The 23,922-nt window shown below is 45.8% G+C and overlaps 2 protein-coding genes across 5 annotated transcripts in view; both read left to right on the top strand.

Moving 5' to 3' along the window:
- The first annotated feature begins 270 nt into the window (after positions 1-270).
- LOC127585073 (cyclin-dependent kinase 4 inhibitor D-like) lies at positions 271-8,412 on the top strand. 2 transcript variants are annotated; one of them, XR_007958464.1, is made up of 3 exons: positions 272-502; positions 5,068-6,572; positions 8,179-8,202. XR_007958464.1 is itself a non-coding variant. In XM_052042229.1 (2 exons), exons 1-2 carry the CDS (start codon positions 365-367, stop codon positions 5,440-5,442), a joined length of 513 nt encoding a protein of 170 aa, XP_051898189.1. In that variant the 5' UTR covers positions 271-364; the 3' UTR covers positions 5,443-8,412. The 2 variants fall into 2 exon arrangements, 1 of the variants encoding a protein (XP_051898189.1); XM_052042229.1 differs by having other exon boundaries at positions 271-502; positions 5,068-8,412.
- Positions 8,413-15,034: 6,622 nt separating this feature from the next.
- The window catches only part of kri1 (KRI1 homolog), a 33,543-nt gene continuing 24,655 nt past the window's right edge, over positions 15,035-23,922 (top strand). The window contains exons 1-5 of one of the 3 annotated variants that reach the window (XM_052042037.1): positions 15,035-15,273; positions 18,009-18,079; positions 19,774-19,879; positions 21,917-22,022; positions 22,495-22,546. In XM_052042037.1, coding sequence (XP_051897997.1) covers positions 15,150-15,273; positions 18,009-18,079; positions 19,774-19,879; positions 21,917-22,022; positions 22,495-22,546 — 459 coding nt within the window. In that variant the 5' untranslated portion in view covers positions 15,035-15,149. Of the gene's footprint in view, positions 15,314-16,118; positions 16,267-18,008; positions 18,080-19,773; positions 19,880-21,916; positions 22,023-22,494; positions 22,547-23,922 lie in introns of those variants that run through there. The other 2 variants (XM_052042036.1, XM_052042038.1) reach the window with 2 other exon arrangements.

Below are 23,922 nucleotides of genomic sequence, written 5' to 3'. Positions count from 1 at the left end.
CACCGGGCGACGGGCCGACCGGCCGCGGACCCGGGCTCCCCGCGCGTGCGGCCGGGCCCAGTAACAAAAACAAATGACGTCACAACATGACTGACGTCAGGTGGCATTGTTGCCTTTTATACCTTTCCTCCCTCCTGATTGGCTGGCGCTCGGGTCTCCGAACGCCGAGTTTCAATTTCAGGCGTTGCTAGGGCGACGGCGCAGAGCGGCACTCCCATTGGCCGGCGCCATGTCAATTAGGCGGCGAGCGCTGGCAGGCGGGCTGATTCCGGGAAGGTTGGCAGCGCCGGGCTGTCGCAGCGGCCGCCCGCTCCCCTTCTCCGCACCGCAGGCAGAGCAGCGCCGGCGAAGCACCACAGCAGCGATGGGCAAAAGTATGTTGGGCGGGGACAGGCTGAGCAGGGCTGCGGCACAAGGCGACTGGCGGGAGGTGAAACGTCTCCTGAGCGAGGAGAAGGTGAATGTCACCGCGGTGAATGCCTACGGACAGACCGCACTGCAGGTTGGTGCCTCCTGAAAGATAGTCACCGCAGGCTTCAGTCACGCCGGTATCCCGGGCGGTGGGGAAATAATTCAGAATTTTGCTTTTTCAAAATTTGAATCTGCATTTTGTCTGTTTTTCCTTTTTCTAAATGTATGCACTTTGTTTTTCTTTTTATTTTTCCGGAGATTCCCGAAATTAAAGCTCTTCGGAGAATTGGATTTCTACTTAATTAATAACTGTCGATGTATTTATTGTGAGGGTGTTTGAGCTGTCAACGCCCCCGAGTTGCGATACCGCTGACCGCGACACCCTGTCAACCTGCGCTGTCTCTGAGCCGCTCTCTGAGAAGGCGGCTCGTAAACCTGTTAAAGTTTGGGCGCAATGTTTTATTTGTAACCCCACTGTATCGTAACATTTTGTGAATGGAACTGCTTCTCCGCTCGCCTTGGGGTTGAAACTCGCTCGCCTTTTTAAAAAGACATACTTTGAGCGAGTGTCTCATTTGCGGGAGAGGACGAGAGGTTCGTTGGACGGAGGCACCGCTGAAAGATCCGGCTGTTAACATGGTTTTTTTTAAGATTTAAAAGGCACTCTCATTGTGAAATATATCAGTGACATATTACTACTGAAGGGCGGAGCCTGAACCGGGCGACTGTGGCGCGGGTACAAACATTCACAATTAGTGAGCGTGCAGTTAGTTCCTGGAATTGAACTATCATCAACACTCTCCCACTCATGCCTCATGAGCAGTGCGGATTTAAAATTATCGCCAGACTCGTCGTAAAACAATTTTAAGCAGAACCGTGCGAGCGCTTGTAGGTAGCGGCACTATTAATTTGTACCGCTATTCACGGAATGTTGGTTTGCACCCAAAGTGATTGCTTCATTAATTCTAAAGTGACAGGTTTTGTGCTTTGGAATGGTAACAGAGGATAGAAGGAATTGACAATAAATATTGTTTGAAGATCTGGAGGTGGCTGTAAAGCATCCACAAGAACGGGAACACAACAGAAACAGATCTAACAGTGACTTCCAGCAGGATAACTGGCGGAGCTGTGGTAACACAATGGGGACTGGGACCTTTATTTTACTGTGGATGGCAATAGCAAGGTTTAGCAGTGTTTACTGATCACCCTGATTCTCCTCGGGGAGGTGATCGTTGCTTGCCTTCGGGAACCACGGCAGTGTGTGTGGTGAGGGTGCTGTTGTGCAGGGAGATCTAGGAGTTAGACCCGCCCATTGAAGCCAGGAGGTCCCGCTAAGGATGGTGTGTGATTTGGAGGGGAGCTGGTGGATGGTGGTTTTCCCCAGACTGGTCTTGAGTTGTAGAGGGTGTGGCAGGTTCTGGTGAATCCCTGCCTTGTTGTGGATGGTGAGGACTATAAACCTGCTGTGTGGGTGGTGGTGCGTGAATGCTTGGGTTGAGAGATGGGTTGCCAATCAATCAGACTGCAAGGTCCTGGAGGGTGTGGAGTTTCTTGACTCATCCATATATACAGAGGACCCTGATTTATGTCACATAGAGCCACTACCTCTGCTCCAGAGACCTGGGTTCAATCCCCACCTCCGGCGCTGTCTGTATGGAGGTTTCACGCTCTCCCTGTGACCCCGTGGGTTTCCATCAGTTGCTCCAGTTTCCTCCCACGTCCCAAAGACGTACGGGTGGGATAATTGGCCGCAATGTCATCCCTGGTGTAGGTGGGTGGTGTAGAAATCAGGGAAGTTGATGGGCTTATGAGAGGGAATATGTTTTAAGGAAATGTGGAGGAATGGGTTTGCTCTGAGAGCTGGCATAGACATGATGGGCCAATAGTCTCCTTCTGTGTGGTAAGGGATGCAAGGTGGGAAGCAGAGGCCACTTGAACAGTTGCTGAACCATTGCCCTCACTGGTACTGCATGACTTGTGCTGCATCAAACTGTGTGTCCATAGAACACAACAGCACAGGAACAGGCCCTTTGGCCCACGCAAGGTCCATCTCCCTCCATTCCTGCACGTCCATGTGTCTATCTAAGAGCCTCAAAGGCCTCTATCGTATCTGCCTCCACCCCCACCCCTGGCAGCACATTCCAGGCACCCACCGTGTTCTCTGTGGGGGAAAAACCTGCCTCACACCTCTCCTTTGAACTTACCCCCTCTCACCTTGAACCTATGCCCTCTAGTATTAGACATTCCGACCATGGGAAAAAGATACCGGCTGTCTACTCTATCTGTGCCTCTCGTAATCTTTTAAACCTCTATCAGGTTTCCCCTCAGCCTCTGCCACTCCAGAGAAAACAACCCAAGTTTGTCCAACCTCTCCTTATAGCACATGCCCTCTAATCCATGCAGCATCCTGGTGAACCTCTTCTGCACCCTCTCCAGAGCCTCCACATCCTTCCTGTAATGGGGCAACCAGAACTGAATGCAATGCTCCAGATGCAGCCTAACCAGAGTTTTATAAAGCTGCAACATAACTGACTCTTGAACTCATTGCCTTGACTAATAAAGGCAAGCATGCTGTGTTCCTTCTATACCACCACTTTCAGGGAGTTTTGGACTTGGACCCCAAGATCCCTCTGTACGTCAACACTGTTAAGGGTCTTGTGATCAGACAAACCTGACGGCATGGGTTTCCTGTTGTGTTTCCATAATTAATATATTTAGCATCTTGTATCTGTATCACATCTTCCAGTGGAGTGAATGAATGGGAGTCTGCCTGACTAACACTCTGCTGGAGGAACTCAGTGGGTTGAGCAGAATCTATGGGGGGGGGGGTGGAATTGTCGAGGTTTCAGGTCAAGATCCTGCATCAGGACCAGGAATTTTCCTGAGCCTCTTTTAGCCCTTCTTTGGTGCACCACCTGGCCACACATGGCTGGGATTGGGAGTGTGTTGTGTGGAAGGCAAGCTACTATTAACTGTTGTAAATCACTGGACGTCATTTGCTGTATAAAAGTATTTTTTTTCAAGCACTGGAGAGCTTTTCTTCCCCAACTGCAGAAGGATTGTCTTGGTAGATGTTGTGTGCCTTGGGGTTGTTATGGAGCCAAATCATAACAATTGCAGGCAAAGGTAGTAATTCAGATGTCTGCACTTCTCTGCAGCTGTGGGAGACGCAGATAGGAAGATGTACAAAGAAGAATGTTTACATTATTCTACAGCTGTGGTACAGAGAAGGGACGGAGGGAGTTTGACAGACACACAGATGCATGTCTCTGATGGCAAAACATTCAAATTTATTTATACAGAGAAAGTCTCCAACCGGTGCTAAACCTGCAATACTGCTTCATATTTCTTCCCTTCCTCACAAACCCTGCACCCACCACCTCTCCCCAGACAACTCAATGTCACCAAGACTGAGCAATTTTCTATTTTCTCAAAAGTACAAATGTATACCCCTTCTTATTTTTTTTTAACCGATTGGAACAGGAAGCAAAATTAGGCGTATACTAGCAGACAATATATCATTTCCACTGTTGTGCCCTCTAATTATTCAGTCAGGAATCCACCCATCTGTAAACTGCTACCCTCTGGTTCCTTCTCTGATGTTTTGGTTTTATAAAAAAAAGTCCTGTGCTCCCAATGCATTTCTCCAGGACCAGCCCTCCAGTGCTGGCAACATATCACTGTTAGCCTTTGGGAGGGAGAATGAAGTTTAGTGAGTACTAAATACCGTCTAGGCTGGCCACATTCTTGCCTTGGTCAAGCATGCTTGACTGGCTGAAGACCTCTTTCTACGGGTAATATTAATTGCCCTTTACAGTTTGCACAGAAATGTTTTCAAACTCAAAATATTAGCAACAAATCCAAGGATATCGTTTAATAAAAGTAGAATCTATTTTGCCCAGAAGAATTTTGAAATAGTAGTTATAAAGGAGCATCAGGAAGGTGTGATTTGGAGATAGAGGTAATGACCTTCTGATCCTTGCCCTTTGGGGCCACAGAGTCGTACAGCACGGAAACAGGCCCTTCAGCCCAACTGGTCCATGCCAACCAAGACTCCCACGTAACCCTAACCCTAACCCACCTAAGATCCCACAATTTGCCCATATCCCTCTAAACCTTTCCTATCCGTGTACCTGTCCAAGTACCTTTTTAAATGTTGTTAATGTACCTGCCTCGACCACTTCCTCTGGCAGGTTACTGGCATTTTTAACTATCCATTCACTGAATGTTGCTGACAAGGCCACAATTTATTGTCTATGCACATTGTCCTTGAATTGAGTGACTTATTAAATCATTTTAGGGGAAAGTTGGGAGTCAACCACATATAGGCCTATCCAGGTAGGTATGACAGATTTCATTTCCTGAAGGATACTAATGCACCAAATGGGTTTTAACAATAATCCAGTCATTTCATGTTCCTTATTAACAATACTAACTTCATTCCCATCTCTAATTGCCCGAAGTTAAGTTCTCCAGCTCCCATTGTGGGATTTGTCATGAGGTCATTAGTCCAGGCACCTATGGGTTTCTAGTCCAGTATCAAGGATCTTCATGCCAGCCTACACAAGGCTAATTAAGGAGTGTTAGTGATGTTCTGTGGTATTAAAGGTTGCATATTTAAGCACTGCATTCCTAATCCCCTGCTTCTCCTCCCAGGTGATGATGATGGGGTGCACCTTCGTTGCAGAGGAACTGCTGAAGAATGGGGCGAACCCTAATGTCCAGGATAAAAATGGCTTCTCCCCAGCACACGACGTGGCCCGCAGTGGCTTCTTGGATACCATGATGGTCCTGACAAAGTACGAGTCGGACGTGAACCTGGAGGATGCCTCGGGCTGTCTGCCAATACACCTTGCAGCCCAAGAGGGCCACTTAAACCTTGTTCAGTTCTTGGCTCCAAGGTCAAACATTTGGCACAAGAACTCCAGTGGGCAGACCCCGCTGGACCTGGCAAGGGCTTCTGGTAGAACTGAGGTGGTCGAATGGTTGGAGGAGCATTTCCAAGTGATAGAAACCCAGAGCCCCCACTGATTCACAGGCCACTGAGACACTGACATTTCCTCAATTTAACCTTCTCGAACCATGGTGTGTTCCATATTGCACTGCATTTTTATTTTAAATTTCTCCTTGGATCTTGAACTGGGGTGGAAGGTCCCCCCCATTGCCCCCCCCCCCCAAAATATTTGGTGGCCATCTTACCAAAAGATAACCGAATTCCTCAATCAATGATGAGCAGATTTTTTAATATATTTTTGCCACCTTATTGTTATGTAAATTTGAAAGGGAGCCACGGGCAGAAGTGACTACGAAGTCTGCGGTGCTCTCCCACCAAGGACTTTGCACACGTTTCCTCAGGAGCCCTGGGCATTGCAGGGGTGCTGCAGTGATCTGTACACCAGTGCAGTTCTGCAGACTTGGTATTCGGGAAACACACACCATGGAAGGGCTGCCTGGGTGGAAGAGAACTGAAGTCCGTGGACAGAACACTGCTGGGAGCCACTTGGTCAGTGGATCTGGAGATCAGCACTGAACCATGAGATCTCTGAGACGTGGGGATGGGTGGGGGTGAAATCAGCTGTTCTGCCCATGTGGCCTCGGGGAAAGTAGTGTCTCTGAAAAAGGAATATCCCAGATAACAGGGGAGCTAAAGATCCAAGGCTTCATGTTTTGTTTTAACCAATGTGTGTTTACATTGATTTAAAGTACTGTAAAAATGACTTGTGCTTTACAAATTTTTTAAAGTTAAAATGGTTTATTATTTTATTTTTGTTCTTGAAAGGAAACAGAAAGTAGTTAATGTAGCAACGAACTGTTCCTGGGTGCTTTAATACTTCATAAACGAGTGTATGTTCATTTATCTGGTTTTATTTTGAAAATTAATTTCCATTGACTAAAGGCATTGCTTTAAATGCCTCTTTTTTTTAAATCAAGAAATCATGCTTAACTTCTTAGAAGAAATTGTGAAGCATTTAAGGTTCTGGGTGTGATCTATTTGAGCAACATTGCACATATGCAAGGCGTGTTTGTATGTTTTCAGGTTTCATGGAGCAGGTAGACAAAAGTGTGATCAACAGAACACAGGCAGAGATTCCAGAGTTAAAAAGCATGGATTTTGGGATGTATGTACAGCATGAAGAGGAGACCTTCTTTATCTGGATTGCGTAGGTACCAGGAGGAATCCACTCACTAATTTCACGCAGCTACTGTGATGGAAAAATCCCCATTAGGCAAACAGCAGTCCTGGGACTTGTTTAATTTAATGCCATTTATTCTTTGCATCAGGCTAACAAACAGCATCTTCTTTAGCATTAGATTAGTTGGTGGCATTGGCATCATCTACTTGTGGGAGATGAAAGTTAGTGAAAGTTTGATGTTAAATTTTCACACAGAAAGACTGAATTTTCCTTGATCCTGTAGTGATACTGTAGACAACAACAAAATGTTGGAAACACCCAGCAAGGCAGACAGTGAAATCCAGTTAACATTTCAGACCAGTCGTCTGAACAGTGATGCTGTAATTATAGGGATCAAGTGTCTATTAAATTTGTCTAAATAGTGGAAGGGTGTGGCCACAGATGTAGGCATCTCACAGCCTAGTTTCCATATAAGGTACATGCAAGATGTAAAACAAGTTGAGTATTTTGTTTATGATCCATTTAACTCCCACGTGTTGGTAGACTTAGCAGCTGGCTTCTTCTCATGGAATGTGTATTCCGGTTCTGAGGAGCCAGAGGTGGAGAACTCTCAGGTTCTGAGCCCAGGACAGGTTGAGTAATCTGATCTCAGCCAAGATCTTCCCCAGGAAGGACACAGATCAGCTCCTCACCTCTTGGCTGGGGAGAGTGGGAACATCTCCTCCTGTTCTAGTCTCCTGGAAGGGAGAGAAGTCTAAAGGAAAATTTAGAGAGGACTATGGCTGTCCTTTATCATCAAGCTATTGATTTCAGTTCCATAGTATTCCTTTTGTGTAGGGGTGACTAAATGCTAGAGTGTGGAAAATTACAGTGAAGCTGGACTTCTCCTGTGCTGTTGTCAAGGATCTGTGCAGTTTCTCATCCATCTCTCCACCCTCTACTTTCCGATATCACCATGTCTTTGACAAGCAGTTACTCAGCTTGCTGCCTCTCCTGTGGCTATATTCACTCACACTGGCCTTGCCTGCTTTGTCTCAGCACTTATCAGCACTCTCGCTCCTGGTTCAGAGGGTTGTGGGTTCAAGCATCAACCCTGGAGACTTGAGGGCATAAATCTAGGCTGACACTCAAGTGAGGGTGTGCCGCATTGTTGAAGGAGCCTCCCCTTGTATTGAACACAGGTGAACAGTAAAGGTTCTTGGCAATATTTAGAAGTTAGCCTTCAAGTCCTGGGCAATATTTACACTCTACTTAACATCACTAAAGCCTGATTATCTGGCCATTATCACATTTTTATTAATGGAAGTTTGTGCGCAAATTGGTTGTTGCATTTCCAACATAACAGTGCTGATGCTTAAAAAGTATCTTGTTGGCCATGGGGCAATTGGAAGCCATGAGAGGTTCTACAGAAATTCAAGTCTTCAACTTTTTCTGCCTTTGGGAACTTTCCTCATGACTCATTTCTTGGAGCCTTATCTGTTTCTTTCCATATTGGTGCTTGTCCTCATTTCTGTCCATTTTTCTGTGGAGAGTTGGGATGTTTTTAGCTTTACTAACACTGTTTAAATGTGTTGCTGTTGTTACTGTTCAGCACGAGTTTGAAGTTTTGAAATCTATTTGTGCTTTTGCCTAGATCATTAACTTAAAGGTCCCTGACATTAAGAATAGGGCATGGGACTGCCCGCCAATTAAGGCAATCCCAAGCAGACAGACACTGCAGAAAGAGAAGAATCTGAGTTGGGAACGTTCTGAAGACTTTATAGGTTGATGTTGCACATATAATTATATTTATGAAGTTGAATTTATTGTTGAGTGGATTATACTTTTTTTAAAATTGCAAATAAATTATAACTTGTGAAAATTTAAACTAGTGCCTGTGGGTGTTTCTTTTTTTTGTAACAGACTGGTTGGAATGGCTGCTACTGTAAAAACATGGGAATATGAGTAGGCCACTGAGCCTCTCCCAGTGATGTGCATTCATATGAACACAAGAACATAGAAGCAGGAGAAGACCATTTGGCCCTTCACCCCTGCTCAACCATTCAATAAGAGCTTGGCTGAACTCTTACTTTGATGCATGTTCTTCTATTAACCCCATATCCCTTGATTTTTCTCAATATCCAGAGGTCTATCCATCTGTCCTTGAATATACTCAGGCTCCACAGCCCTGTTGGTTAGAGAATTCCAAAGATTCACTACCTGTTGGCGAAGAAGTGATCTTGGTCCTGAATGACTGACCCCTTACATTGAGAAGTCACGGTTGGCTGAGAGCTGTAACTCTTCTGTATGTTTCAATGGGATCATTTCTCATTCTTCTAAACCCTAGGGAGCATGATCTCAGTCTGCTGAATCTCTCCTCCATAGAACAATTTCCTCCTTCCTCCACACCCCTCTCATGAATCCATCTGGTGAACCTTCATCGCACTCCCCCTACCACAGATAAACAGCAATGATGGTAACCTTGGATTTGTGATGATCCCTGCTCCCAATCTCAGTGCAGAGATGTTCCTCTGTTTCATGAGAGGGATGTGTTCCTGGAAGGTGTGGCATTAAGTGAAATTTCATACATTGAGATGCCTGGGCAAAATGCATTGCGGATATTTGGCACGGTGTATTCCTGTGGATGGAATGTGGCGCTCTCTGTGGCGTACAGCACAACATAGATTGAAAACGTGTATCCCAATGACTCAAGGGCACTGTAGGAAAACTTGTAAATCCTACCTTGGTAAAACATGAAACTACTGTATTCGCCTTTTTCAAAGTCGAGTTTATTGTCAGATGCACAAGTCCATGTGCGCACAGGTGCAATGAAAAACTTACTTGCAGCAGCATCACAGGCCCAGAGCATCAGATACACAGCATTCACAAGAAAAATATAAATTGAACACAATTCTTACAAGAAGGAACACAATTAACAAGAAAGAGCCAGTTCCATCACAGGTACAACCCTCCCCACCATCAAGGACATCTTCAAGAGGCGGTGCCTCAAGAAGGCGGCATCCATCAAGGACCCTCACCACCCGGGACATGCCCTCTTCTCATTACTACCATCGGGGAGGAGGTACAGGAGCCTGAAGACCCACACTCAATGTTTCAGGAACAGCTTCTTCCCCTCCGCCATCAGATTTCTGAATGTTCCACGAACCCATGAACACTACCTCATTGTTCTTTTTTTTCTGCATTGTTTATTTATTTTGTAATTTATAGCTTTTTAATGTCTTTGCACTGTACTGCTGCTGTAAACAAGAAATTTCACATCATATAAGACAGTGATAATAAACCTGATTCTGATTCAGGTTCTGAATTAGAACGAAAAAAAGCAAAGTCCATTTGATGCATTTCTGAAAACGAAAAAAACCCCGAGTTAAAATGAACAACCGACCCAGCCCCACTTACTATTTAGAACTGGGTGTGCAGCCCTACAGTGAGGGAATCAAAGAAATAACCTGGCAGAAATCCTGCCTTGACTGCTGCCAAAATAATTCACCTCTGAGGCCCTCCTGAGTGGGAATAGGATTATACTCAGGCCAGTCCTGATGAAGGGTCTTGGCCTGAAACGTCGCCTGTTCATTTCCCTCCACAGATGCTGCGTGACCTGCTGAGTTCCTCCAGCATTTTGTCTGTTATACTCAGCTACGATGGTTTCTGCAGTTGAACAGTTGTCAATATCACCTGTCTCAACTCACATTTGAACAGTGACCCCTTGGGACTAACCATGTTGGGATAGTGGACCTGTAGCTGTGGCAGACATTGGTAGGGGGCAAAATAATACATTTGTACATAGCAGCATACAAATTAGGAGGCCATTTGGCCCCAGGACCCTGCTCTTCCTTCCTGTTCGATCCCAGCTGACCTCAGTTCTGCATTCCCATCTACCTCCAATAACATTTCACCCACTGACTAATCAAGGCTCTGCCTTAAAGCATTAAAAACTCCACTCCCGCTGCCTTTTGAGGAAGAGAGTTCCAAAGATCCATGATTCTGTGAGAGAAAAAGAATTGCCTCCTGTTTGTCCCGTGTGAGTGACGCTTTACCTTTAACCAGTGTCCCCCTCACTCTAGGTTCTCCCACAGCTGGTATAGGTAAAGGAGTGTGCTCTAATTGTGTACACACTCATTACACCAGTAGCATCAGGTGGCGATTGTAAGATGAACTTTGCTCTTCTCCTCTGGGCTTAACATAAAAATGCAGATAGGAGCAGGAGTAGGCCATTTGGCCCCTCGAGCCTGCTCCACCGATCAATAAGATCAGGGCTGACCTAACGTTGGCTTCGGCTCCACTTTGTCACCTGATCCCTTTTAACCCTCGATTCTGATGGACCAAAAATCCATCAGTGTCAGTCTTGAATGTACATAACTGACTCCTCGTGTGTAGCTCTGTAGGGTAGAAAATTCCAGAGATTAATACCCCTCTGAGAAGAAATTTCTCCTCATCGCAGTGTTAAATTATATGGGACATTTGTTTGTTCTGTGACCATGCTCCCCATTTCTTGATTCCCCCACTAGGGAAAGCTGTCAAGCCTCCTCGGAATCTTTCCTGAGATTGTGAGGAGTTTGTCCTAAATTTCATAATTGACCCCAACAAAAAATAAAACTAAAAAATCTTCTTAGGATGGCTTGTGTCATTTGACAGGGGCAGGGGAGTATCCTTCTCAAATTTCAATGCCCACAGAAATTATTCTCCAACTGATATGGTGTACACTCTGAGCTTAACCAAGTGGTTCGCATAGACTCGTCTTGGTGCAGACTGGTGTTAAACAAGCTGCGTCATCGCCCCAACACTTTTTTCCATCTTATCACTGCACCCTGCCTTCAACAAGCTTCTCACTGGAGTGAAGCTAATCCACAGAACAAATGGGGATCTCTGTCATCAACAATCATCGACTCGTTCACTGAAATGTACCCCATGAACAACAACATCCCTGACCACAGATCCACAAGGAGACCCTGGCAAATGTGGACCAACTTGTGTCCCTCCTGTACACTTCTGAGACATGGACTACCTACAGCAGGCACCTCAAGGTATTACAGAGATGCCACCAAGGCTGCGTTTGCAAGGTCCTCCTTGCAAACCAATGTTGGCCTCCAATCCAGACCAACATCCAACACTGAAGCTCTACTTACACCAATGAATGTGCCATGTTATTTCCATACCCAACAACAGACTCCTGGACTCTCATCTTTCTGAACTCCATCGTGGCAAGAGATCACCAGGTGGATAGAGGAAATGATCCATGGCCTGTTTGAAAAGATGTACGATTCCCACCAAGTCATGAGAATCCCTGACCCTAGACTGTTCAACATGGAGAAGGAGCTTACAGGCATTGAGAACCTCAAGTCCTTCAATCGGGAACACCCGATAGTCAAAGTCAATGGCAGAAGGAATGTACCAGCTCCCAGCCTACCCATCCATCTGTCCCACCTCCTGCCACAACTGTGGCAATGCTGTGGTTCCCACACTGGCATCATCAGCCACCTCAGAACACACAACTGGCATGCAAATCATCCAAAATTCCAGGCACTGTCTAAGGTGAGAAGGAGAAGAGCTCAGTCTTCGAATGTGGCTCATTATTGGAAACGATGAACTTATCAGTCATGTAAAAGGAAGAAAAAGTCCATTTGGCCCAACATGTCTGTGCTGGTGCTTGTGCACCACAGAAACCTCTTCCACCCTCGTTATCTAACCCTATCAGAACCTCATTCCAATGCTTTCTCACTCTTGTGTTTATCTTGCTTCTTAAATCCATCTTTGCTATTGGCTTCAACCACTCCCTGTGGTAGTGAGTTCCACATTCGAACCATCTGTGGGTAAAGAAATTTCATTTGAATTTCCAGTTGGATTTATTGGTGTATCGCATTTTTGTATAATATTTTTAAATATCATATTACTTAAATAGGTAACATTTTTATACAAAAGATAACTGTTCATTTTTGAGGCAAGTATTGGTCCGTCAGTTGGAGGTACAACAGTGTTTCTGAGTTTGTTTCAAGCAATATCCAGGCTGTTGCTTGTAATATTTTTTCAAGAAGTCTTACATCTGCACACACTTCCTGTCTGTAAAATATTACTGCTAGTTATCAGCTTTGTGTGTTTCCATTGTCACCTTTTCGGTGAGACTTTAAAGTGATCTCTTGTTCCCTCTGATGCACGTAAATGATGCCAAGGCATTGTTTTGAAGAAGAACTTGGACTTTCTCTTCAACATCTTGGTTAATATTTGTCCCTCAATCACCATGACTAAAAGACAGATTGTCCAGTTATTACCATAGATCTATGTGTGGGAGCTGGCTGTGTATAAACCAGCTGCTCTCTTTATCTACATTATAACAGTGCCTACACCAAAAGTATTTAATTTGCTGTAAAGTGAGTTGGGTGGTCCTGAGGACTGAAAGGTGCTAACATTTTCTGAAACATTTTTTAGAACTACCCCCCCCCCACCCCACCCCACCCCACCTTCTATTTTTATAATTTAATTGGCCATGTCAGCTTTGTGCGGCAATGCTGTCCTTCCCACCAGTGATGTCAGTGCAGAACCCCAGTGCCTCATCTCCCACCTTCTCTGCAGGGGTTTCCAAAGAGGAGCTCTGAAGTTTCAAACAAGTCCTATACTTCCAATTTGCCATGTTTTGTCATTTAACCATGAAAATAATTATCTAAAAATTATATAGCACGTGCCTCAAAATGCTAGTAACATCTATGAGCCCTGAGCCAACATCACAGGAGATGGAGCAAAAAACAAACTGCTGGAGGAACTCAGCGGATCAGGCAGCATCTGTGGAGGGAAATGGAAGTCAATATTTCAGGTCTAGACCCTTCACCTGGACTGAAAAGTAGAGGGGAGGTAGCCAGTACAAAGAGGTGGAGGGAAGGGGAGGGGCAAGAGCTGGCAGGTGATAGGTGGATCCAGTCGAGGAGGGGTGATGGGCAGATGGAGGGAGGGGAGGGTGGGAACAGTGACAGAGGCCGGGAGGTGATAGGTGGAGGTGACAAAGGGCTGCAGGTGGTGGGATCTGATGGGAGAGGAAAGTCAAGCATGGAACCAGTTTAGGGAGGGGGGAGGGCAGAGGGGAACAGTAGGAGGAGGTAACCCAGTGGGAGGAGTGCGTGGGTGATGGGCAGATCGAGTGGGGTTAGAGGGGAAAGAAACAGGGTGATGGGGGCTGGAGTGGGTGTAGGAGGAACTGGAGAGATCAGGGGACAGAGGGGGTTCAGGTAATCTGCTCTCCCTTTGTTTGTTTTCTCTCTCCTTTAGTATTTAGAAGGAGATCTTCAAATAGGTGGCTCAGCTCCTAATGAGAACTTGTCAAGATAAACACAGCTTTTTTCCTTAATACATTGGCATGTTTTATGCAAAAAATTTGAATAGATCGCAACCAACCTAAAACTTCCAGAAGCCTAAAGAAAGTATAGTAGGCTACACTTCCTATATCTAGTTCATGTCTGTATTTGTAATCTTGTAGAGTTTAGCTGAGGTTGAAAGGTTTGAGGAATAGTGAGAGAAGACAGAAAGACACAGACAAATTGAAAAGGAAATCACTGGATTCTTTTTTGCAAAAGAAATGATCCAAGGTGCAAAAAGGTGAGACACAGGTGGGATTAGAGAACATCAGACTCCACGGTCAACAGAGCACATTAAAAACTTCACCATAGAATTTCTGAGAATGAACCATGTCTTCATCAGTCTATATGCGATTCCTGTACACTCCTAAGGATTTGATTTTTCACACTGAGGTGCCAAAATACGTTGATATGGCAACTGAACTAATTGCACCTACATTCTAAGAATGAACAACTGGATAGTACCACCCAACCATTAGAATATGCACCCTAAATACACCAGTACAGACTACAGTGCAAAGCTCGCTATATGGAGTTCCGTCATCGAAAAGCCATTATCACCAAACGATGAACACTCAGTGGGTTAATTACCCTTCACTAGTTGCAATTCTTCCTCTCCTTTTGTTCTTTCTGTTCCCCAGTTGCTCTGTGACGGATGAAGCTTCCGAGGAAAGTGGACAGAGACATTAATATTCTGGAGCAACAAACAGGATGCAGGAGGAGCTCAGCAGTTGAGCAGCATCAGTGGGGGGAGTGGACAGTCCGTGGGGAGAGTGGACAGTCCGTGGTGGGAGTGGACTGTCCGTGGGGGGAGTGGACAGTCCGTGGGGGGAGTGGACAGTCCGTGGGGGGAGTGGACAGTCCGTGGGGAGAGTGGACAGTCCGTGGTGGGAGTGGACTGTCCGTGGGGGGAGTGGACAGTCCGTGGGGGGAGTGGACAGTCCGTGGGGGGAGTGGACAGTCCGTGGGGAGAGTGGACAGTCCGTGGGGGGAGTGGACAGTCCACACTTTGGGTCCAGACTGTCCTTTCCCCTCCACAGAGGCTGCCTGACCCTCTGAGCTCCCCCACACCTCCTGTGTTGCTTCAGCTTCCAGCATCTGCAGCCATTAATACCATCACTGGGCTTAGTGCTTCCAGTTGCTGAAGCAAACGCATCTAAAGCTCTTTAACTCGCCCTGTTCCCCGGGTCTGCTGCTCGCTCTGAGGATCAGTGCGGCCCAGCCCGCCATTGGTGGGTGGCCGGCCGTGACCCCTGACCCCTGACCGATGGCGGGGTCGGGCGGTGTGCATGGTAACGGCATGGAGTCGGAGTCGGGCCCGGGGCTCCGGATCAACCGGCGGTTCGCCGGTCGCTACGAGCGGTACCGGCAGAAGGAGGAGCTGCAGCGGCGTGAGTGACGGCGGGGCCGGGGCCGGGGGGAGCCCGCGGGGTAGGCCTCCCTCACTGAGCGGCGCCGGGCCGGGCCGGGCCGGGAGGCCGCACGGCGCCGATCGGCCTCCCAACGGCTGGGGCGGGGGCCGGGGTAGGGGCGGGGGGGGCGGGGGGGGGCGGGGGCCGGGGGAGGGGCGGGGGGGGGCGGGGGGGGGCTGGGGCCGGGGGGCCGGGGTAGGGGTAGGGGCTGGGGGGCGGGGGGCAGGGGCTTTGCAGAGGCTGCAGAACAGGTTCAGCAGGATCACAGAGCGCTGGAGGAGCCCAGCCCGTCGGGCAGCGTCTGTGGAGGGAAATCAACAGTCGGCGTTCCGGGCCCGGACCCTTCATCGGGGCTGGAGAGGGAGGGGGGCAGAAGCCGGACAAAGGTCGGAGGAGGGGGAGGGGGAGGAGTGCAGGCTGGCAGGGGATGGGCGAGTCCAGGTGAGAGGGGGAGGGAAGGGAGGCAGGTAGGTGGGTGTTGGAGGGAGGGTGAGGGGTGGAGGTGGGAGGGTGAGGGGAGTGGAGTGGAGGTGGGTGGGGTGTTGGAGGGAGGGTGAGGGGTGGAGGTGGGAGGGTGAGGGGAGTGGAGTGGAGGTGGGTGGGGTGTTGGAGGGAGGGTGAGGGGTGGAGGTGGGAGGGTGAGGGGAGGGGAGTGGAGGTGGGTGGGGGGTTGGAGGGAGGGGGTGGAGGTGGGAGGGTGAGGGGAGTGGAGTGGAGGTGGGTGGGGTGTTGGAGGGAGGGTGAGGGGTGGAGGTGGGAGGGTGAGGGGAGTGGAGTGGAGGGGTGGGGATTAGAGGGAGTGATGGAAGAAGCTGAGGGCTGATGGGTAGAAGAGGCAAGGGGCTGAAGAAGAAGGAATTCGGTAGGAGAGGACAGTAGACCATGGAATGAAGGGGACGATGAAGGGTCTCGACCCGAAACGTCGACTGCTTATTGTCCTCTGTGACCTTCTGAGTTCCTCCAGCATTTTGTGTGTGTTGCTCTAGATTCCAGCATCTGTAGAATCTCATGTGTCTCAGGTTCACCAGGGTGCTGCCTGGATTAGAGGATATGAATCAGAATCAGGTTTATTATCACTGATTTATATGACGTGAAATTTGTTGTTTTGCGGCGGCAGTACATGAAATTACTATAAATCACAAAATAAATAAAGCTAAAAAAAGGAATAGTGAGGCACTAAAAGGAAAGGTTTGACAAACTTGGTTTATTATCTCTGGAGAGGGGAGGAGAGACCTGATAAAATTTCATAAAATTATGAGAGGCATTGATAGGGTAGACATCTGGTATCTGTTTTTCCCAGGGTAGAAATGTCAAATACTCAAGGACATGTATTTAAGGTGAGAGGGGGAAAGTTTAAAGGAGATGTGCGGGGCAGGTTTTTTACACAGAGAGTGGTGGGTGCCTGGAACTGGGTGCCTGGACAGGCTGCCAGAGGTGGTGGTGGAAGCAGATACAATAGTGATGTTTAAGAGGCTTTTAGACAGATGAATATGCAGGGAATGGAGGGATGTGGATCATGTGCAGGCAGAAGAGATCAGTTTAATTTGGCAACATGTTCGGTACAGACATCATGGGTTGAATGGCCTGTTCTTCTGCTGTACTGTTCTATGTTCTAACAAAAATGGTGCTTACCTCGTAGAAATGAGTAATCTATATAAAATATTAATTCAGTGTACATGTAAAGTATGTTTATTTGTAATCTGTGTATGCATGATGTGCTAGAGATTATTTTAACATAGAACATTACAGTACAGGCCATTCAGCCCATGATGTACTGACATTTGATCCTGCTCTAAGATCTATCCAACCCCTCCCTTCCACATAGCCCTCCATTTTTCTATCATTCTTGTGCCTATCTAAGAGTCTCTTAAATGTCCCTCATGTATCTGCTTCCACCACCTCTGTCGGCAGTGCGTTCCACACACCCACCACTCTCTGTGTAAAACAAAACCTACCCCTGACAGCTCCCTTATACCTTCCTCCAATCACCTTAAAATTATGTCCCCTCGTGTTAGCCGTTGTTGCCCTGGGAAAAAGTCTCTGACTGTCCTCTCGATCTATGCCTCTTATCATCTTGTACGCCTCTTATCATCTTGTACACCTCTATCAAGTCCCCTCTCATCTTCCTCCTCTCCAAAGAGAAAAGCCCTAGCTCGCTCAACCTATCCTCATAAGACATGCTCTCCAATCCAGGCAGCATCATGGTAAATCTCCTCTGCACCCTGTCTAAAGCTTCCACATCCTTCCTATAAAGAGGCGACCAGAACACAATACTCCAAGTGTGGTCTGAGCAGAGTTTTATAGAGCTGCAACATCACCTCGTGGCTCTTGAACTCCATACCCTGACTAATGAAGTCCAACACGCCATATGCCTTCTTAACCCTATCAACCTGCATGGCAACATTGAGGGATCTATGAACGTGGACCCCAAGATCCCTCTGTTCCAACACTTTCAGGAAGCTGTGGACTTGGAACCCAAGGTCTCCTTGTACACCATGCTGTTAAGGGTCCTGCCATTAGCTGTGTACTTTCCCCTTTACGTTTGACCTTCCAAATTACAATGCTTCACACTTGCCCAGATTAAAATCCTTCTGCCAGTTTCTCTTCCCATTTCTGTAACAGTTCTATATCCTGCTGAATCCTTCAACAACCTTCTTCATTGTTAACTCCACCAATCTTACTCCGAAGTCTTCATTTTGCTTTTTGATTCTCAGTGAAGGATCGCTATGGTGACAGGGCAGGGGAAGAAGACAGCTCCAGCTCTGAATCTGATGACAGTGAATTGGTAAGATTTCTAAGCATGTTTTTGTTTCACTGCGTTCTGTTTCTTACACGAAATTTAAACATTAAAGGACATTGATTACTTACAATTTGGGGTGGTTAAGGATGGCGTTAGCCATTTGGGAAACTAGTGTAGTGTGCCTGATGCAGAACTCCACAAAAAGCAGTAGATGCAAATTCAACTTTTTCTTTAACTAGAAGAAAAGTGGTTGAAAGGAATGCAGCCTGTGCTATTTCCGTGCTTTTCACAGAGAAGAATGCATGGCTTCTGCTTATTTTTCCCCGCATCAGTGGAACACCGCAGAGTAGCAGCTTGTTAGCAAAGAATGGGCATTGTATTTTCTGACCATCTGGAAGGCAATTCAGATTTTTCCTTCTTATTTTGAAAGATGCAGTTGTTAATGAGCTGAATATGGTAACTGGTTTGCTGTTAGCTGGGTATTCCAGATGCATGATCTGAATGGCCAGAGACTGAGGACAGAATATTGGCTAGGAACTAGAAGATGAGAGAAAGGTCCTATCTTTGGCAGACCCAAAGGTCTTTTAATTGTCCAGTCTCCTAAGTATCTGTCCAGTCCTGGAGCATACATAGAACATTACAGCACAGGAGCAGGTTCTTCAGATCAGCATGTCTGTGCTGACCATCATGCCACTGTAACTAGTCCCATCTGCCTGCACATGGTCTGTATCCCTCCATTCCCTGCCTGTTCATGTGTCTGTCTAAATGCCTCTTAAACACTGCTGTCATATCTGTTTCTACCACCTCCCCTGGCAATGCATTCCATGTACCTACCACTCTCTTTTTTTAAATCTTACCTTGCAAATCTCCCTTAAGCTACTTATGCTCCTCTGGTATTTGACATTTCCATCCTGGGAAAAAGATTATCCTATCTATGCTTTTCATAATCCTGCATTAATATTTGCAGTGCAATCCCTCTTCCTGAACAATGTGTCCCACTTAGCATGTTTTTCAAGTAGTAGTTATTAATAACTACCTTATGAGCAAACAGGGTATTTGTTCAATGCTTTTTCCATGAATTAGTCCCCATTCAATGGCCCACATTACATCAAATGTTTAAGTTATGAATCCACAAACATAACTGAAAGCTAGAGCCCTGCTTATAACTTGTGACAACCGAGGAACTTTCCAGATGGTAATAAAACTCCTGGGTAGCTGTGGAATTTAAGAGATGTGTAGTAAATGTTTAACATCACTGATGTTAAGATAGCAAAATCTGAATATTTCCTTTAGCAATAAGTAGCCAGTTAGTTGGTCAATTACTGTATGAAGCTGTCAATGGGTATCACCAAATCTCCGACCACTACTCTGTGCCTGCTATGACCCATCCTGCCACGTAGGCAAATAGATTTTGATTCATTTCATTCCACAGGGTCATTTCACAGAGAGAATTCATCACAACTATAGATGGCTCCAAGTGAGCTAAGATTGGGAAAGTAACTCCTTATTAGGTACAATTGGGAGAATGTTATTTCAACTGCCCCACCCCCCAAAAAAAGCAATGAAATGTTAGCAACATAATTCTCAGGAAAAAATTAAATTTCAAACCCAATTTAGTAATGAGAATGTTTCCTTTTTAAGCCTGAGGTGGTTCTTGGAATCCAGGTTGGATTGAACATATTTGTGGCTGATCTTTTTTGGAAGTCAATAACACATAGCCTCCTCTATTTCTTTCAAAGGAAACTGACCCCACTTTGGACATTGACTTCTACAAGACTCTATCGTTGTTGAAGAAGAAGGATCCCAAAATCTACCAAGAGGATGTACGGTTTTACACACCAGATGGTAGGTGTTTTTGAGATCTGGGTGGCAGATGGTACCAATGTGGTCATTTTGTTACTGCTGAGCAACTTTGAGTGCCCAAGTGTAGTAATATTTTTAAGATAAGATCTTTATTAGTCACATTTTTGCGTGGTGTTCTGGGGGCAGCCCACAAGTGTCGCCACACTTCTGGCGCCAACATAGCATGCCCACAACTTCCTAACCCGTACGTCTTTGGAATGTGGGAGGAAACCGGAGCTCCTGGAGGAAACCCACGCAGACACGGGGAGAACGTACAAACTCCTTACAGACAGCGGTGGGAATTGAACCCGGGTTGCTGGCGCTGTAAAGCGTTACGCTAACCGCTACACTATGTGCCTGCCCATCCCTTGTCAGGCAAATATTAGTAAATGGGTGGTGTCAGCAGGATTTTCATACCCCATTATTGCACGACTTTCAAACAATCTATTACACAGTTCTTTAACATACAATCTTTGCTTGCTGATTAACATTGGCTTGCAGTCCACCAATGCATCAGCCTCATTTTCGTACTCCTCCATAGCTTTGTCTCTTCCTACCCAAATTTCCTTAAGACATAGAAGGAAACCCTTTCCTTCTGTGCTGTGCCATTTTCACACTAATTTTCTGTGTAACCTATTCTCTTCACATTCCTTTCAACTTCCCCCAGATTCTATTACTCACCGATACACTAGGGGCGCTTTACAGAAGCCAATTAACATTCCAACCCACACATCTTTGGGATGTTGGAGGGAAACAGAGCACCCAGAGGAAACCCACGTGGTCACAGGGAGAATGTGCAAACTCCACACAGCAAGAACTGAGATCTTTATTGAACATGGGTCTCTGGAGCTGTGACAGCAGCTCTGACATCTGTGCTACAGTACCACCCTGAATGTAACCGTTTTCAGCACCCTTTACACTCCGGCCTTGGCATGTCCCTACTTGCTTTGCTCCGGCACTGACAGCCCTGCTTTCGACTGCATGTTCCAGACTCTGATCTCCTTCCAAAACTGATTTCCTATCCTCCTTGTAAGATTCTGTGAAAACTTAATACTTATGGTTTTACTTGCCATTCTAATGACCTTTTCATATTTTGTACCTCACAATTTTTGTCATTTCACTTGAGTGAATTACCTTGGGTTCACTGTAAGTTGCCATTTCAATGAAAGTTTTACTATGTTGTAAAACAAACTACATTTTTATAGTGCCTTTCACCATCTCCGGATGTGCCAAAGTGCTTCACAGCCAATGCATTGCTTTTGAAATGCAATCGCAGTTATGTGTGCTCAGAGTCGGCAGCTAATTTGTGCATAGCAAGATCCCACACGGACAAACTGATCAGACGTTTTATTTTGATGGTGTTAATGAGGGAAAATATTGACCACAACGCTGGGCGAACTCCTTCACTGATTGTTTCCACAGACATTTCTACATCTTTCTGAACACCTTGTTCAATGTCTCATCTGAAAAGTGACTGCCTTGTCAGTTTCAGCACGTCCCCAGTACTGCAGTGTAGCGGCAGCCTAGATTACATGCTCCAGTCCTCGATCAAAGCTTGAATCCATGGCTGTCAGATTTTTGAGAGAATATTACCACCGGCTAATTTGATGGAACTTGTGCAAGTAATGGTAATTCAGTTATCTAAATCACTAACTGAGAATTGCTGTGATGGTTCAGCTGGACCTACAGGTATATACATATTGTTGGTTAACAGGCATCTGTAATTTGATTGGGCTGTGTAGCAGGTTGTATTTACCAACAAGTTCAACGTATTAATCCAAATACGAAAGAACACATCTGAAGTGCTTTAAATGATACAAATCCTTAGTTCTCCACCCCAAATTATTTACCTGATGTTCTCTTTTAACTGTAGATTGACTGGTTACAAATCTCAAACAGTTTTTTTTTTACTTCACTTTTCCAGTTTTGTCTTATTTTCCACTTGAAATATCTAGGGCTGGAGAGTGTAGGGAAAGTTGGGAAACTGTTGCAGCTATGGAAGGGGATCTGGTGGTAACATCCCACATTATCTTTTAACAGATGATGGCAAAGAAAACGGTAAGGGCAAAACTGCAAACAGGAAGAAAAAGGAAAATCCAATGTACCTGAAGGATTATGAAAGGAAGGTCATTCTTGAGAAGGGGGGGTAAGTGATTTTAGTAACATTACTGGAATCTTCTCAGTTCCAAGATGTATTTTACTTGCTTCTATCATATGGCTGATGCTTGAAGTCACTCCTGGGTGTTGGAGATTCCCTATTGTTCTCTACAATTAAAGTCTTTAGAAAATTGACAATATTCAAAACCACAGATTCCAGGATTTTGTTAGAGTGCAATCACTTTATGGGGAAGAAATAGATGTCTCTGTTTAAACGTTGGTAAAGGAATTTTGCCCTTTTTGCACGCCTGTTGTCACCTTGTTTGTTCATTGTTTGTACCTTGGGATTAAGTTTCCTCTTTGAGAATGGAATTAAAAGTCTGACTCAATTACTTAAATACTAATTTATTTGGAGTGAAGCTTGTCAATTTTTAACCATTGTGTTGTATAAGATTTAGATAATCAGAGCAATGTGATGGCCATTTTATAGCTTTATAAATATTGTTTCCTTCATTACAAAGGAAATATGAGGATGACGACAGTGATGGGGAAGAAACGAGAGCTAAAATAGAGGTAGGAGGACTGCAAGTTACTTTCTGAGTCTGTCTTTTGTTGAGTTATTGGGGCCTGGGGTTAACATGTGCCTCCTGTATTGTTTTTCACCCTGTTGTTCTGTGACGCTTTAGTACCTCTTTAGTTTGCCTCTCTCCCTCCAATGCAATACTGCCTTGGAAGAGGGAGGGAAGACAGATCAACCGAAAATCCATCCAAACCTGGAATTCTGGTTAGCAGTTGGAAATTTTCAGTGGTAATGTTGTAGGTAGCTGACTCATTATGCAAGAGCCCGGATCTGTGCGGTATTGTTTGAGTATCCCTGGCTCATGTCAGCTAGCTGCTTGCACACTCTGGTTCCCACAACTGGGTTTATAAAGTTGAACATTAGAAACAGAAGCTGGAGTAACCCATTTGGCCCCTGGAGCCTGCTCTGCCTTTCAGCAAGAACCTGGCATCAATATCACTTTCTGACTCTCTCCTTGTACCCCTTGACTGCCTTGAAGTTGAGGTAACTGTCAATGTCTGCCTCAAATGTGTTCAATGACTCCACCTCCTTGGGTGAATTCTAAAGAGTCACAACCCTCTGAGGGAAGAAATTCCTCCTCCATCTTAAATGAGTAACCCTCTATTCTGAAATTGTGCCCCCTAGTTCTAGACACCTCCAGTAGGGGAAGCATCCTCTCAGCATCCACCTTGTCAATCCCCCTCAGAATCTTGTATGTTTCATTAAGATCACCTCTCATCCTTCCAAGCGGTAAGGAGCAAAGGCCCAACCTATTCAATCTCTCTTCATCCGTCAACCCGATCGTCTGAAGAATCAACCGGTGAACCTGATCTACACTTCTCCAATGCTCGCTTCATGTGAGCAAGGAATTTCATTACACACTGCTGTTTGTGGCGCTAAACTGAATCTGAATCTATCCTTCCGTAAATAGGGAAACCAAAGCTATATGCCGTAGTTCAGGCAGTCTGAAAAATTGCATCAGAACTTTTCTACTTTTGTACTCCATACCCCATTCAATAAAGGCCAACATTCCTCTAACCTCTCTAACTGCTTTCTCTATCTGCATGCCAGCCCTTGAGCATTCCTTTAGCCTTTGCATTGGAGGGGGGAGAGAAAAGTTGCCTTTCTCTTCCTTCCCATTTTTCTTTGGTTATCTTCTCCATTTCCAAAGGTAGAGACTCAACGATACTTTGCATTGATATACCATGCTTAAAGTAACAAGATGGTTAACGGGACGCACTTGAACAAGCATCAGCATCCCTTGTGACTCCTACAGTACGAGCTGCTCCTCACCTGTACCTAAACAGAGTGCTGCAGCTTAATCTTGTAAACACTCTAACCTGTTTTCTGTGCAATTGAGTCCTTCAGAAAGACTTAGTAGTACCAGACT

The sequence above is a fragment of the Pristis pectinata genome, chromosome 31 (assembly GCF_009764475.1).
Source record: "Pristis pectinata isolate sPriPec2 chromosome 31, sPriPec2.1.pri, whole genome shotgun sequence".
NCBI lineage: Eukaryota > Metazoa > Chordata > Chondrichthyes > Rhinopristiformes > Pristidae > Pristis > Pristis pectinata.
Note: the sequence above shows the minus strand (reverse complement) of the source record. Positions and strands in the feature narration are given on the sequence as shown.